General features: G+C 39.4%; 1 protein-coding gene across 1 annotated transcript in view; it reads left to right on the top strand.

The window, feature by feature from the left end:
• Nucleotides 1–192: 192 nt before the first annotated feature.
• CRACR2A (calcium release activated channel regulator 2A) overlaps nucleotides 193–14,930 on the top strand; it is a 66,463-nt gene continuing 51,725 nt past the window's right edge. Inside the window, exons 1-2 of the mRNA XM_062571077.1 lie at nucleotides 193–269; nucleotides 13,484–13,660. Of these exons, the coding sequence (XP_062427061.1) occupies nucleotides 13,493–13,660 (168 nt within the window). The 5' untranslated portion in view covers nucleotides 193–269; nucleotides 13,484–13,492. The remainder of the gene's footprint in view (nucleotides 270–13,483; nucleotides 13,661–14,930) is intronic.

Genomic DNA, 14,930 nt, shown 5'->3' with positions numbered 1-14,930 from the left:
ACTTCACCGCACCGAGCTCCAAGCGTTGCCGGGGAGGCGGAGACTGGCGGGAGGAGGCCAGCTCACCGTGGTCCCACCCCCGCAGCACGGCGGGCCAGTAGTCGAAGATGCCACCCCCGCCCCAGCGAAGTTTAGGAAGTTGTTTCGACCTTCCTCCGCTCTTACTGCAACACTAGCTGAGGCGCACACAGGCGAAGGCCGGCCACACTGGCCAGCCAGCAGGGCGGGTATTGTACCTTCGCCTGGGCACCTGCAGGGAGCAGCGGGAGGTGAGTTGGGGCCAGAAGATTCTGGGGAGGAGAGAGAAGACGGTGCAAAGCCAGATGCTCCTAACTGAGCTGCTGGTGGAAACGCATCCGTGGCATCTGCTTTGCCCTTCTCTGCAGATCCAAGGTGTCTCAACAATGCTCTGCTCTTTCTCTGCACTACGCTGTTTGCAAGTTTTGCTTCCTGTGCAGGGCTGTCTGTGAGAGGACATCGCCTTGCAGGCGTCCTGGCAGGGCTTAGCAGATGCTGGCACCTTGCCAGTGATAGCTGTTATCTTTGTGTTTCCTGAGCCCAAGTGCTGAGTGATGTCTCTGCCCCTTCCTTTTGGAGTGGTGGCTGCTTTTACAGCAGGGTGGGAGGCATTTGCTGTGACGGAGCTTAGAAGAGCTCAGAGGGGAGGCCAAATCACCCTGACTGGTCGCTCAGCTAGCACTGCTGAGCTGGCTGCAGTGCAGCCATAGTGAGGCAGTGTTTCTTCAGCCTCTGTGAGTGTTGGATACCACACTAGTAGGCCCTGACCCTTCTTGTTAACCCTAAGCTCACTCTTTTGCTGGAAGGCAGCAGGTTAGAGCCACAGTGGTCACCAGACCAGACCCCACTGTGGGACCCACTATGCCTTTTTCCCCTTCTCTGAATAGCTGTTATACCAACACTGGAATAAAATGAGGTGAGAAACTTGCATTCAGGAAGTTATCTAAGTATGCTGGAGTGTGAAATGTCATGGTTCCTTCTATATAAAGAACATTATAAAGGTGGTGCCCCAAAGTGCTGTAACTGATATTCTTCATAGTGGTTCTACAACAGTCCATATGTAGCTTCACACAGAGGCCAAATGAGTATCTGGGCAGGAACTCATTTCTGTCCTGGTTACTTTTGAAGCTGTCTAGCTGGTTTTTAGTGTACACTTCCTGCAAATGGAAAAGTTAATTGACTGAAGTTGTGGATGGTGATTGCCTTCAGGGTGGAGAAAAATCCACCAGCTGCTCACTGAAGCTGAAAGCGATACTGTTACTGATAGTTACAAAGACAATGCTTGTATTCCTTTACACTAATTTGATGTCAGTTTTACACTACTTGCCACCAGTGTGGTACTGATTTAGTTTTCTGTCTTTCTTGATATTGAACATTTTTTATAACTCCAAGTGATAGCTATAAAGGAACTTTTTGCTGCCAACACATTATTATATTTCTTAATATATTTAAGCAGTGTAGCAGATTTTGACTGCAGATAATGAAACTTGAGTACTGCTACAGTTGGGGAATGGTCTGATCCCTCTGTAATTCAACATTCTTAATCTTTAATGATTCTTTCATCCAGAATAAGCACTCTGACTAATTTAACATACTTTTCTACTTTCTTTTCGCAACTTTGTGTTTTTTAACATCAGTCTCCAAGTTAGTTTCACTTTTGCTTTTAGCTGGGTTGTATGAATTCTGGTATATTGGTAAAAGTTTATTGATTGTCTGTGAGATGTCCTAAGCACTCAGATATCTGGTCCCCAAACTTCTCACTTGGGACTTCAGTATTGTTCAACTTGAGAAGATAGCTATTACAACCAAAAGAGTGAAAATTAAATGTCAGTCTTCTCTGTACTAAAGATAATTTATTAACAGAAAACACAGCTTACTAACAGGAAAAAAGATCAGTATTTCAGCTACAAAGACCAGATGTATTTCTTGCAACTGATTAAGTAGCAAAAGAGATTTAGGGCAATAGTAGTTAACAGTCTCCTAATCTGGAGGATTAGTCTACTAATCTATGGAGATTTAAATTCATTGTGAATGAAATGAAAGAGATGATATATCTGGTTATGTTTAAGACACTTCTTCCCCTTTCTTCTGTTGTGTTGTAGACTGGAAAAGATCTATAAAGAAAGTAGCAGAAGTTAATGCACTAGAAAGTATTACTGTACAAGCTTTACTTGTGGTTTCCTCAGCCCACAAGATTTCTGTAGTGCTTATCAAAATTTTCTCTCTTTTCGTCCTCATGTTTTCATTCACTGACAAATGATAAGCTCTCATGATTTTGCAGTTTTCCATTGCTCTCCCCTTGTCTGCCCAGCCAGTCATACCATCATAGAATGCTATCAGATTGTTAAGCAGGATTTCCCCTTGGTGAAACCATGCTGACTACTCCTGATCACCTTCTTTTCCACCATATGCTTGGAGATGACATCCAGAATGAGCTGTTCCATCACCTTCCTAGGGAAGGAGGTGAAGCTGACTGGCCTGCGGTTGCCTGGGTCCTCCTTCTTGCCCTTCTTGAAGACTGGAGTGACACTGGCTTTCTTGCAGTCCTCAGGAACCTCTCCTGTTCTCCACGACCTTTCAAAGGTGATGGAGAATGGCCTGGCAACAACATGTGCCAGCTCCCTTGGTACTTGTGGGGGCATCACATCAGGGCCCATGGATCTGTGGATGTCAGCTTTGCCTAAATGATCTCTAACCTATCAGCCACAACAAAAGGAAAGTCTTCCTTTCTCCAGACTTGCTCTCTTGTCTCCAGAGTCTGGGATTCCTGAGGGCTGCCCTTAGCAGTGAAGACTGAAGCAAAGGCAGCATTCAGTAACTCTGCTTTCCCTGTATCCTTCGTCACCAAGGCCCCCACCCCATACAGCAGGGGGCCCACCCTCTCCCTAGTCTTCCTCTTGCTACCGTTGTATTTGAAGAAGCCCTTCTTGTTATCCTGGACACCCCTTGCCAGATTTAATTCCAAATGGACCTTAGCCTTCCTTGTCACATCCCTGCCTACTCTGGCAACATTCCTCCCATGTGGCCTGTCCCCTCTTCCACCTTCTGTGTACCTCCTTCTGTTTGAATTTTGCTAGGAGCTCCTTGCTCATCCATGCAGGTCTCCTGCCCGCCATGCTGGACTTCCTGCTCAAAGGGATGCACCACTCTTGAGCTTGGAGGAAGTGATGCTTGAATAGTAGCCAGGTCTCTTGGACTTCTGCTTCCTTCTTTTCCTTCTAAGGCCTTAATCCATGGGCTTCCTCCAAGTAGGTCCGTGAAGAGGCCAAAGCCTGCTCTCCTGAAGCCCAGGGTTGTGATGCTACTTATTGCCTTGCTTCCTCCATGCAGAATCCTGAATTCCACTGTCTCATGGTCACTGCAGCCAAGGGTGCCTCCAACCTTCACGTCTCTAACCAGTCCTTCTTTGTTCGTTAGTATATCGTCCAGCAGTGCACCCCTTCTCATTGACTCCCCAACCACCTGTGTCAAAAGGTTATCACTAATGCTGTGCAGGAGCCTCCTGGACTGTTTACGCCTAGCTGTGTTGTCCTTCCAGCAGATATCAGGGTGGTAGAAGTCCCCCATGTGAACCAGTGCCTGCAATTGTGAGGCTACTTCCAGCTGTTTGTAGAAGGCCTCATCGACTTCATTTTCCTGATCTTGTCGGTGAACACTGTCAATTCTGTTGACAGTATTAGAGAATTTTTTAAAGAGTCATAAGAATTGTTTGCATGACCAAATAATATTTGTTAACCATTTTATGTTTATAAAATACTAAATTCTCATATTTTCTTATCTGCAACCTGTCTGGTAAGTGTGGAGACAGAAGTAACTTTTGTTCCTGCAAAGTTATGGGATAAATGATAATCTTCATTTAAGTAGCAGATGATAGAGAAAAAGGTTTTTGCTTTCAGATATCAGTAATTATGAGTCAGGCTGTGCTCTTGATCCTTTGCTGATGTTGGTAGGAATCTTCCTATTAATTTCAGGAGAGCTGAATTTCAGTGATCCAAAGGCAGCAGAGAACAGCAGATGGTGCTATCTTCAGTATAATAACTATTAAGCCCAAGTATTACTTTATTTTTTAATGATGTAATCACTCCTTCTTTACATCAAAACTGAAGAAATTATGCAGGCATAAAAGTAATATTAAAAGAAGTTACTTCATGGAGTTGAATAATGTCAATATGTTAACATAACTAAGTGTAACAATAGTGACTGCTACCTTTATATTTAAATTTCACCCATTTCTACCTCATCTGTATTAATATATTACTTTTTGTTGTTTTATAGTTTTTACAAAGAACAAGATCATCAGGTAAGACAGCCTAAACTCTGGATAGATTGTGCCATGTTTCATGTTTCAGGAAGTCATACTAGTGATATGGAGTTAATACACTGTTATCTTTAGAATGGGTGACTTTTATTCCAGCATGCAATGTTAAGGCATATCTATGGCTAGGAAGTGTTAGTGATCTGCTGCACTACAATGGAACTTCCCCCTGCCATAATCCTTGGAAGGGTGAGTTTGCATTTGTTTATGAATCTAGCAATTCTAACCTGGGCATTTAATAGATGGGTTCCCGTGCCAAGCTGCAGATTAAAAGCCACTATGATACATTTTCTGCCTCTACCACAAGAAAGATGCCCCTTTTGTATAGCAACTACACAAAGAGCTCTTTCCTTTTCTTTCTTTTTTTTTTCCCCTTTAGTAAGAAGAATTTTTTGTGACCCTTAAAATTAATGACTGAGACATTAAGGATGGTATCATGCAATGTGACTGAGCAGAATTAACAGCTTTCTTCTGCCCAAAGTGGCAGCCCTAGTCTGTTCTCTCTTCCCTGCTTCCAACCACATAGTCTTTGTGCTGTGGCTTTAGGCCATGATACTTCTCTGACATGGTGAGCTCATTCAGCTTACTTAACCAGCAGAAAATGATGTGCTATTCTTACCTTTCTGGGGTAGTTCTTTCCCACATTTAGTAAGCTGAATCAGCAAAGGGTCAGATAAACAAAGTAGAGGCTAGCTTACTGGGAGTTCTATCCCATATGCCGCACTTAGTCACTGTCACATTTATTGTGCTCCATGTCTCAGTCTAATAACTATTTGACTTCCTTCTCATGCTCTTCTTCTGCTATACCGCTATTATATATTTGCCCTGTTGTGTCACAGACTGCTCCTTGCTCTGATATCTCCTTTTTAGCAGACAAGAATGATTGATTAGCCATACCATTACACAGTGGGAAGATACCATGTTGCTGAGCTGTGGCCAGGGTGCAGGCTGCCTTGAAGGGCCTGTGATCTCCAAGGAACCTGGCCAAAAGATATTTACCCTACCTGAAGCCACATGCTATAGCCCTTTTTTCTCAGATGACTTGTCTTCTCTCTTCTGTGCAAAGTCGTAGAGGATGTCAGGAATGTTGAACAGTCTTGCTGAAGAACTTTTGTTAGTTAGCATGGAGTGCAGCATAATGGAGGTAGGGATCCTGCATAATTGCAAGAACTAGGTTTTGACCAGCTCACTCACAAATGAGGAAGTTGTATTTCCACTTGAAAATAATGATGACTTAAATTACAATTAAGAAGCCAAAATAATGCATTTCTAATTGTGTTGCAAGGGTTGCTTTTTGTAGAACTATACAGAATGAGGTACACTAAACCTTCCAATCACGGATAATGCATAATGGTTGAAAGATGTAACATACTAGAAGTAGAATGTATGTTAGATTTCAAGTAATTTCAAACCAAATTTTTGTTGGTTTTGGTGCAAAGAAAACATTTTGGTTTTCAATCAGAAGTTGTTACAGTTTTAGTGAGGATTTTTGGAGGAGGCAGAATGTTTCAAGAATTTTTTTGTAAAAATGATGTACTTTACACCTCTTTTCAAATGTTTATGTTGACTAGATTTCATTAGCTGAAAGTGGCTCCATATAGCAGCAAGTCATAATGAAATCCTGAAAGATAAGTCAATTGAAAGGAAAGTATTTTACTTTACCAAAATATTTTCCAGGACTTCAATTCAGAGGTGGTCTGTTCTCAAAGCAAATAATTTGTCAAGAGATAATACTTTCTGCAAGAACATCGTATTACAGATTACATTGTTCTTTAGTAGAATGATGTATTTTAATGATTTGCGTTTACTTTCAATGCTGGGGACAATGAAACACAGTAAATTGTGCAGTCAAGTAAAGCCAATTGACTGTTGTTTTCACCCTGCTTGGAACGTGTTCTGTGTGTTGTAGGGTCCTCCTTCTTGATAGTAGGTTTTGCTTAAATCATAATCTCAAATAACTTTTTCTATTTTGTAAAGAAGTCAAAGAAATGGTGAAATAGGATATATTGATTATGCAACTGATAATGTAACTACCGTTTACATGCTAACATTTACAAAAACAATGCTGCAGCCACAAATGTTAGCCAATGTCATTGCCCAGAGTAAGTAACTAGCATGTGTTTTTATGCAATAAGGTTTTACTGAGGGGTTAGAGCGCTAGAGAGGAACATAGGGGAATACACACACACTTACACCACCATCCTGCTTGAATGTTTGACAGGTCGAAAGTTTCCTGAAGAGTCAAGGTTCCTGCAACAGGTAGGCAGGGAAGGAACAGGAGAGGGGGAAAACATCTTTTTGAAGAAAATGTCCTTGAATCAGGCAGTAAGACCAGGTGAAGGGAAAGAAGGAGAGCCTGGGTCCTTGAAACAGGCAGAGGCAGCAGGCAGGGTGCTCACAGCACTGGTGATCCCAAGATTATTCTACAGTAGTGATTTCCAGAAAACCTATTGTCTGTTACTAGCAATGGCAGTACTATTCTTACTGAGTCACTGGGCAACGCAATCATTCCATCTGATAGTTTCCCTAGTAGTGTACTGGAACAGCGTTTGATTATTCTTAGTTAGACTTTCCACTACAAGTAGATATGGCGCCATACTTACTTTAATGTAATATTGTATCAAGAAACAAGAGGATTAGGGCTCCTGAATTACTGGGAAAAGATTATTGATGCTTCTTGTGCCTTTTTAATTCCCTACATAAGCAGAATATTTGGGTTCCCAGCATGACAAAGACACTTCTTAAATACATTAAAAAGGAAGCTTCTGAAGCAATGAAGCAAGTGGAAAAGGTGCATTTCCACTAAAAGTCTAACCACTTAGAGAAGTTTTTTTTTTTTAACTCAAGGAGCTTAACAGCACTTAGGAGGTTCTTTTAACATCATGGTGCCTCTTCAGTATTATCCCTAAGAGCTGCTAATATTTAGGCACCAAAAATGAGAGAAGAGGGTCCTGGAAGGCGAGTGAGAGGTTCTGTGATTATAGCTGCCTGTACATTAGTTATTAGTGTCTCCATATAGAAGGAGCAGAATGAAGGTTAGATGAACCTGCTAGCTATCTTTTGTTACTTCTGTTACTTCTTGATATCTACATTTTGCCCCATGGACAATTTTGTTTACTGCTTCCATAGAGGCTGTACAGACAACTTTCTTCTCTGTCTGTGTGGGAAGCTGACATCTGAGAAATACAAATTTTCTTCCAAACCCAGTGAAAGCTAATTGTTTGGATGTAGATGTTAAAAATAAAAAAGCTTAATAAGGATGAGATCTACAGTTGGAGAGTTGAGATCCCGCATGATCATGCACAGAAGAGAGGTAGTATTTTTTATAAGGCTTGAATTTGTAGGTTGAGGCCCCCATCTAGGGGCAAAGCCAAGTGAGGAGTAAGGCACCGTACCACTCTATGAAGTCCTCTCTAGCCACATTTGGAATCATTACTGCTGTCATTTTTAGCATCTCTTCTGTTTTCTCCTGTATTTTCCAAATACATTGTGGAGAATGTGCTTCTGATATATAGCCTGTTTTTCTTCCTTGTTCTTTAGTTTTAAGTCTTTTCTTTTCTTTAACCAGTTATCTGAAAAATGAATAATTCCATTTATATGGTTGCCATGTCAGTATTTATAACCCACAAACTCATCTCCCAAGCCTTTTCTCTCCTTAATTTCTGCTTCTCTCTCTTTCTTATACTGATGTAAATCAGAAATAATTTTATGGAAATCTACACAGCTATCACAGTATAAATGAAGCTTTGGGTATGTGTCTTGCAGAACACTGAAGCAGACAAACATAATTGTCCCCTTTGGCTTTAAAATTTACAATCAGGGCTGGCTGAAGGATTTCTACTAAGTCTATTTTAAAACAGAATTTGGATGTCCAACTCAAATTCACTCACAATACAGGAATTTCTATATACTTAAAAATTTCCTTTTCTATGCAAGTGGATGCACAATTCCTTCCCTGCATGCCTTAGCTGCTCCCTTAAAATTATCTTCATGGCACATTGCTTTCTGACTGTCCTGTTGTACTTCATAGGAACTCCATCCTGCCTGAGAATTCTCCCCTCCACAGTTAAACTCCCCCACCTATGTTGTACTGTCTCCTAACATGAACAAGATTGTGCATCATGAAAGAAGCTACCTGGTCAGTGAATTCAGACTATGAAGAAAGGAAGCTGTTAGGACACACTTGCATGGTTTTGCTTGAAAAATCAAATTTAGTTGGAGAAATGAAAGTCACATTCTTCATCTTGTTAAGTCTAGGTGTTCATATATATGGTTAAGTCAGACTTAATAATGCTTTTGTGAATGCTTAAATGGTAATTGTTTTAGTCAATAGAGGAAAAATATGGATTTTTTCAAGTGCATGGCTTTGTGTCTTTGATAGTTGTTACAAATACAGAACTTGAATTTCTGTCTTGAGCTCAAAAAATCACTTAAAATGGCTAAAATGACTTTGAGGTCCACTAGTGTTGTCTTCTTTCTTGAAGGACTTGCTACTTTTTTTTAAATGGGCCTATCGCTGGGCTAATCAGTCTGTATCCAGGCAGGTAAGTAAATGATCTGATTTCAGAGAATAATGAAAACCAACCTTCTTTCAGTAACTTGGGAAAAGGAATAATGAGAAAAAAAATGCCCTTTTTCTGTGAGAACTATTTATTTTTGAAGTGATTCTTTATAAATTATTCATAGATTCGGACAGAATCATAGAATCTCCAAGGTGTTGAGGTTGGAACAGAGATCTGGAGATTATCTAGTCCAACTTCCTCACTCAAAGCATTGTCAACTAGAGGAGGTTGCTCAGGGCCACATACAGTTGGAGTTGAATATCTCCAAGAATGGAGATTCCTCAACATCTCTGGGCAACTTGTTCCAGTTTTTGACCACCCTCACAGTACAAAAGTTTTTTCTTATCTTTTCATCTGTCTTTCAGAGATATTGAGCAACTGAATAACCTTTGAATTACAATTAGAGTTCAAATAAAAAGAAAATTAAAAATAATGTCCTAAGAAAATATATACTGAAACTCAAAAGTCTGCATCACATTGCTAACTAAATAATTGGATGATACTGGTGTCTTCATATCTTTTTCTTTTTCTTTCTTTTTTTTTTTCTTTTTTTTTTTTTCAGTGAGCCATATAACATTTCATAATCTTTTTTCTCTTTTTTATGTATAAGTGTTGAAAAGTCTTGAAATTAAACTTTAGGACAAAAAGTGTCTACCTATTGTGGAACAGAGAGAAGCTAAAAAAATTCTTTATTGAAATACAGAGACTCAGAAATGGGAATACAAGTAGAATAGCTTCATACGTTTTTAACAATCAAAATGAGGGAGAGTAAGATTGTCACAATACATAACTTCTGAAATCTGTGGATCAGCACTGCTATGTAACTCTAATGTTTGATGATTTATGGCACTAGACTGGAAAATCATGATGGATCAAAATGTCAGTTGGAATATTGGCAGTGACCTGCCTTTTGAAAATCAGTCCAAAAATGCCTCATGATTAACCAGCTGTAAGAAAACTCATAAAGCTCACAACCTTTACTAAGTATTAATTGGAGCTATGCTTGTTTATATCAGCTCATGGTATGACCTATTTTTACATGATGCTATGTTTGTAGTTAAAAGAATGGATATTAAAGATGTTAACATATAGTTTTCAAATTGTAAACAGTTGATTTGCTCTATCAGATGGATGAGCAGATGAAGCTACTTTTATTATTTAGAACTGACCTTGGAATAATTACAGTGGTGCTCCAGTAATGGGGCAAATTGCAGTTTTAATCTTTCATGTTATTACCAGGATTTGCAAGGTATCAGCACACTTTAGGGATTAAAACAAACTGTACTAGCTGTGGAAGCAGGTCTAATGATTAAGAATATTAATGCATGCTCTAATTTAATTTCCTGCTATATTTAAGATAGTGGGTGACTTCTGCTTGCAGTGTAGCAAGTTTTACGGTGTGTGTGAAAGGTGGGGCAACTTCCAAGAAGGTGAGGCTCCTGTAATGCACGTAATTTTATTTTGTGGTATAGAATTATTTAGAAAGTATGGTGACGTTTTCTTAATCATATCTGTGCTGTTTGCTAAACGTAAATAACTTTATCAAACAGTGCATAGTGGCTCTTTGTTCCACCATTTTTTATTCTGTCTTTATTCTTTCACATGCAGTTTACTGTTAGTTGAATAGTCATTTTTTTACTTAAGAAAGTCTATACTCCTGTGCACAAATACAGGGACTAGCAACATTTACTACAGTGATTAGCTTAGAAAATTCCTGCAGTTGTGGCCTTCAAGAAATTGCTGAAGTTTGAAAAAGAAAAATTTGATGATTATCTAAAACCTTAGGCTTGTGAATCAGAGCTTGTCAAGACCATCTTTAGGCTGCACTTATCCCACTGAATTTTGGTATCTTTGAACCTAATTTAACGTTAGTGTCACTGGTAAGTTGAAATTGGTGGTCTAATTTTGATTACCTCTTACACAGTGTCAGTCAAGAATTTAATTTATAAGTGAAATTTTAGCCGTGTAAAAGCAAAATGAAAGGAGAATCTGATCCAGATAATACTGCCGCAGTCTGAATGTGGCTTGCTGGGACGAAGTAAAGATTCATCCAGCTCAAATACTGTTTCCAAGACTGGCTAATATTGGAAACTTTTGGAAAGGGATTAAGAAACAGAGCAATGACAGAGTGATCTTTCCCTTAGTATAACTTTCTAGTTGACGATTGTTAACAGACTTTCTGAGCTAGAAATTTTCTAGCTAGAAAAGAAAGGGCAGTTGTAATAGCCAAATGCCCCCTCTTATGTCTGAAATATTTTCCTGTGTCGGAAGAGAACAAGGCTTCAGACATGTCTCCTTATCCTCATGTGTGTGACATGGGACTTTGAATTAGGAACCCACAGTACCACCTCAGAGCCCTGAGAATCCTCAATAGATTCACTGCAGCGTACCTTAGATTCTTTGTTTTTTCTCTGCTGTCTTTCCAGGTTTGTTTAAGGTAACTATCAAAAGGTAGTTGTATGTTACCTATATGGGATATATGTTAAATGTCCCATTATATAATCTTATCCTGCATGGTGCAAGATCTCTCTCTTCTATAGCTTGTAGCCTTTCGGTGCGATACTGTTACATGTTTTGGCATTTATGTAACAAACATGGTGAAACACACAGGGCCCCTGAATGGACCCTCAAAATGATGGCATTTACTAGCCACGTTCATTTTTCAGGGCCTGCTTGGGTGTATCAGCACAAGTTGTCTGAGAAGCTTACGGTGACTTTTTGGGTGTAGAGTTCAGTGAGCACCACTGGAGGGATCACACATTAATGAAATGAATGTTGTGCAATGCCAGAAGGTTGCATACATACTCAGGAAAAACATCTTTATTCAAATAGTTGGTATCTGTGTTTATAGAGTATGCCTGACTGTACTACATGAAAACTGAAGTAAGGCCTGTTACGAGAGGAAGTTTCCTAAAATAGAATGGCATTGTATATGGCCATCAGTAGCTTTCTCTTAAAATGACATTGCTGTTTTTTTTAAAAAAATCTGCTCTGCCATGTGATGACTGTCTTGAGCAATGGTAGAGTTTAGAGGTCTGCCATAGGAAGCATTTTGACAATTGAGTTCTGTGGTTATGAAACACCTTATTTCAGCTTTGGAGAGTATTTGAACTACAGTCCTGGGATGATCAGAGTTGCAAGAGAGAAAGAGAGAGAGAAGAAAAAAAAATTCCAAGAACTGTGTGCTCACCTACATGGGAAAGAGCCCTAGAGCTAGATATGCTAAATTTACCTACATTTGCAGATATTCTCCAAATGGAGTTTCAAAGTGCTTGAGTGATTTACTCATCTAAAACACAGGATGAATTGAAGTCAATGGCACTATCCAGTATACAGTGCTTTTGTACTTACCTACAACATGGAAAGCTCATACACTTGGAACAATCTGACATGGACCAGCTAGTAGAGAAATCACTTTATAGAAAGTCAGAACTAAATGGAAAGCCACTGAAAGCCAGAAGCATGAGAAACTGTACATCTAGGAAGTTAGGGAAAAATAACCCTAGGCACCAGTACAAGCTGGGGGCTGACCTTCTGGAGAGCAGCTCTGCAGAGAAAGACCTGGGAGTGCTGGTGGATGACAGACTGACCATGAGCCAGCAATGTGCCCTTGTGGCCAAGAAGGCCAATGGTCTCCTGAGGTGCATTAGGAAGAGTGTTGCCAGCAGGTCGAGGGAGGTGATCCTGCCCCTCTACTCAGCCCTGGTGAGGCCTTACCTGGAGTACTGTGTCCAGTTTTGGGCTCCCCAGTATGAGAGAGACATGGAACTGCTGCAGAGAGTCCAGCGTAGGGCTACAAAGATGATCAGAGGGCTGGAGCATCTGCCCTACGAGGAACGGCTGTGAGAGCTGGGCCTGTTTAGCCTAGGGAAGAGAAGGCTGGTAGTAGAGAGAGGTAATATAAATTTTCACCAAGACTCTTTTGGAGGATGATTGTACTCCTTCATGGCTGAAAGTCAAAGCCCTAGCTGATGAGGGTGAATCTAAATAAATATTTCAGAATTGCATAATCCATTCTCTTTCTCTAAATTTTATTTAATTAATTTAAAGAATATTATTCATCAGGTTCCCTCAGTCATCCATTATCTTCCATTCATTAGTTATCATATGGATGTGCTGTATTCCAAAGCACTGGATACAAATTGTGATATAGGGTATTAAGATGATCACAGTCAAAAGGATACCACCTGAGTACTTGTTGTGTCTTTAAATTGTTTTTTAATTTTGCATATATTTCTTGTGTTTTCTTTTTGTTCACATTAACGGATTGTCTATATTTCTCACTAAATTGGTTGATTTTGCTTTGAGATTCCTCTTCAGAGCTAGTTTTGTCTTCCTCTCCTTTCTCCAGACTCTCCCTCCTGATTTACTATCTCATTTGAAGTGTCATTACTCCAGACTGTTAAAGGCAAGCATATTCAGAAAGCTTTTTCTTCTAGGCTTTAGTGGCTAGTCAAAGAGATGGCTGTGTGGAATGCATCATTGAGAAGGTCTGATTTGCTCTTTTTCTTATCTTCCATGCACAGGTTTCAGATTAGAATTTGTGAGTAAATGATATAGTGGCATTCCAGAATAGTCCTGTGACCAGACTCTGACAATGGACAGAACACGAGGAAATTGTGCCAGTCCTGTGTCCCCAGGAGATGCAGAGAGGAGCAGGACTGGAGAACAGGACCCAGAACAGACTGTATTGGGAAAAGCAAAGGAGTTCTTTCAGATATGTGATCTGGAAGGCAAAGGCTTCATCACTCGTCAAGATATGCAGGTAAAGCAAAATTGACTATGTAAAATAGTACAATGAGAGAAGCTCTTAACGGCCTCAGAAAGTTGAGACCAATTAACTTAGAGTTAGAAATCATAATATCACTTTGATAACTTTAAATATATATTTAGTATATGAAATAAGCATTGAAGTCTTACATAATCCTTACATTTTTTTCCCACATACAAAGCCATGAATAAATGGAAAATCAAAGTAACCACAATTCAAAAGAATGCCCCAGGAATTTAATTCAATTTTTGTTGAGAAAGAGCACATTCATTACTCCAGCAAATTTATTACTTTGTGATTTGCCCCAATGTCATGAATATATTCTGTCCATGCATTTTCTCCTACTGTTTTTTTTCAGCAAAAGAATAGGTAAACAAAGTCATTCGCTTTGTTTTTACCTGTTAAACAATGTTAAACTTGGAGTTTGATCACATGTAGGAGGTATAGGAGAACAGTATTTTAGTATTTCAGTGTTCACAAAAATCCTACCAAATTATTCTTAAAATAATTATAGCATTTTAGGGGCCAAATCCAGAGTTGCTGAAGCTGTTGCTGAAAAAAGCCATCAAAAAAAAAAAAAAATCTTTTGGATTAACTGAAAACAGGATTGGGCTCTTATTGCAGAAATTACAAAATGATTTAACCTAGTATGTGGAAGAAAGTGAAAACTTACTCATGCTTGACATGCAAAGCATCATTTCATTCTGTTAATTCATTCTCAGTTTAGGAATAATGGGTGAAATAAAATTGGAGAACAGTAGCAAAAATAGGTTTAGGGAGCATGGAGCAAAATAAATTCAACTCAGACTACTACCAGCTGATGTATCTAAAATAAAACTTAGAATCCTTCCATATCTTCAGAAGAAAAGGTGCATCTGCATGTAGAAAAACAGGACTGAAATGGTAACTGCCCATGTTGGAAGAGCAAAAATGCAGTAAATGCTCTGATTACTAGCCTTCAAGAGCCTTCTGTCCCTTACTAGCCCTCAAGAGCTTTGTGTGTGTTGCTGAGTTTTGTGATGGCCTGTGTTAATCTGCAAAGTTGAAAACATAAAGATGTTTTCAACATTTGATCTCACCATGAGTTTTTATTTTTTTTTAACCATAGCTGACAACCATACCTGACAACGTTGGTATAGTAGTAAGTGTCTGATTCATTTAATACAGAAATAAGGATACACAGAGCACTGCAAAAGATATTACTTTGTGTTTCCTTTTATTTCTTGCTGATCTGATTAAAGAAAAATATTTCAAATGCAAACCT

Source organism: Rhea pennata, chromosome 1 (genome assembly GCF_028389875.1).
Source record: "Rhea pennata isolate bPtePen1 chromosome 1, bPtePen1.pri, whole genome shotgun sequence".
Lineage (NCBI taxonomy): Eukaryota > Metazoa > Chordata > Aves > Rheiformes > Rheidae > Rhea > Rhea pennata.
This window is presented reverse-complemented; position numbering and strand designations above follow the sequence as displayed.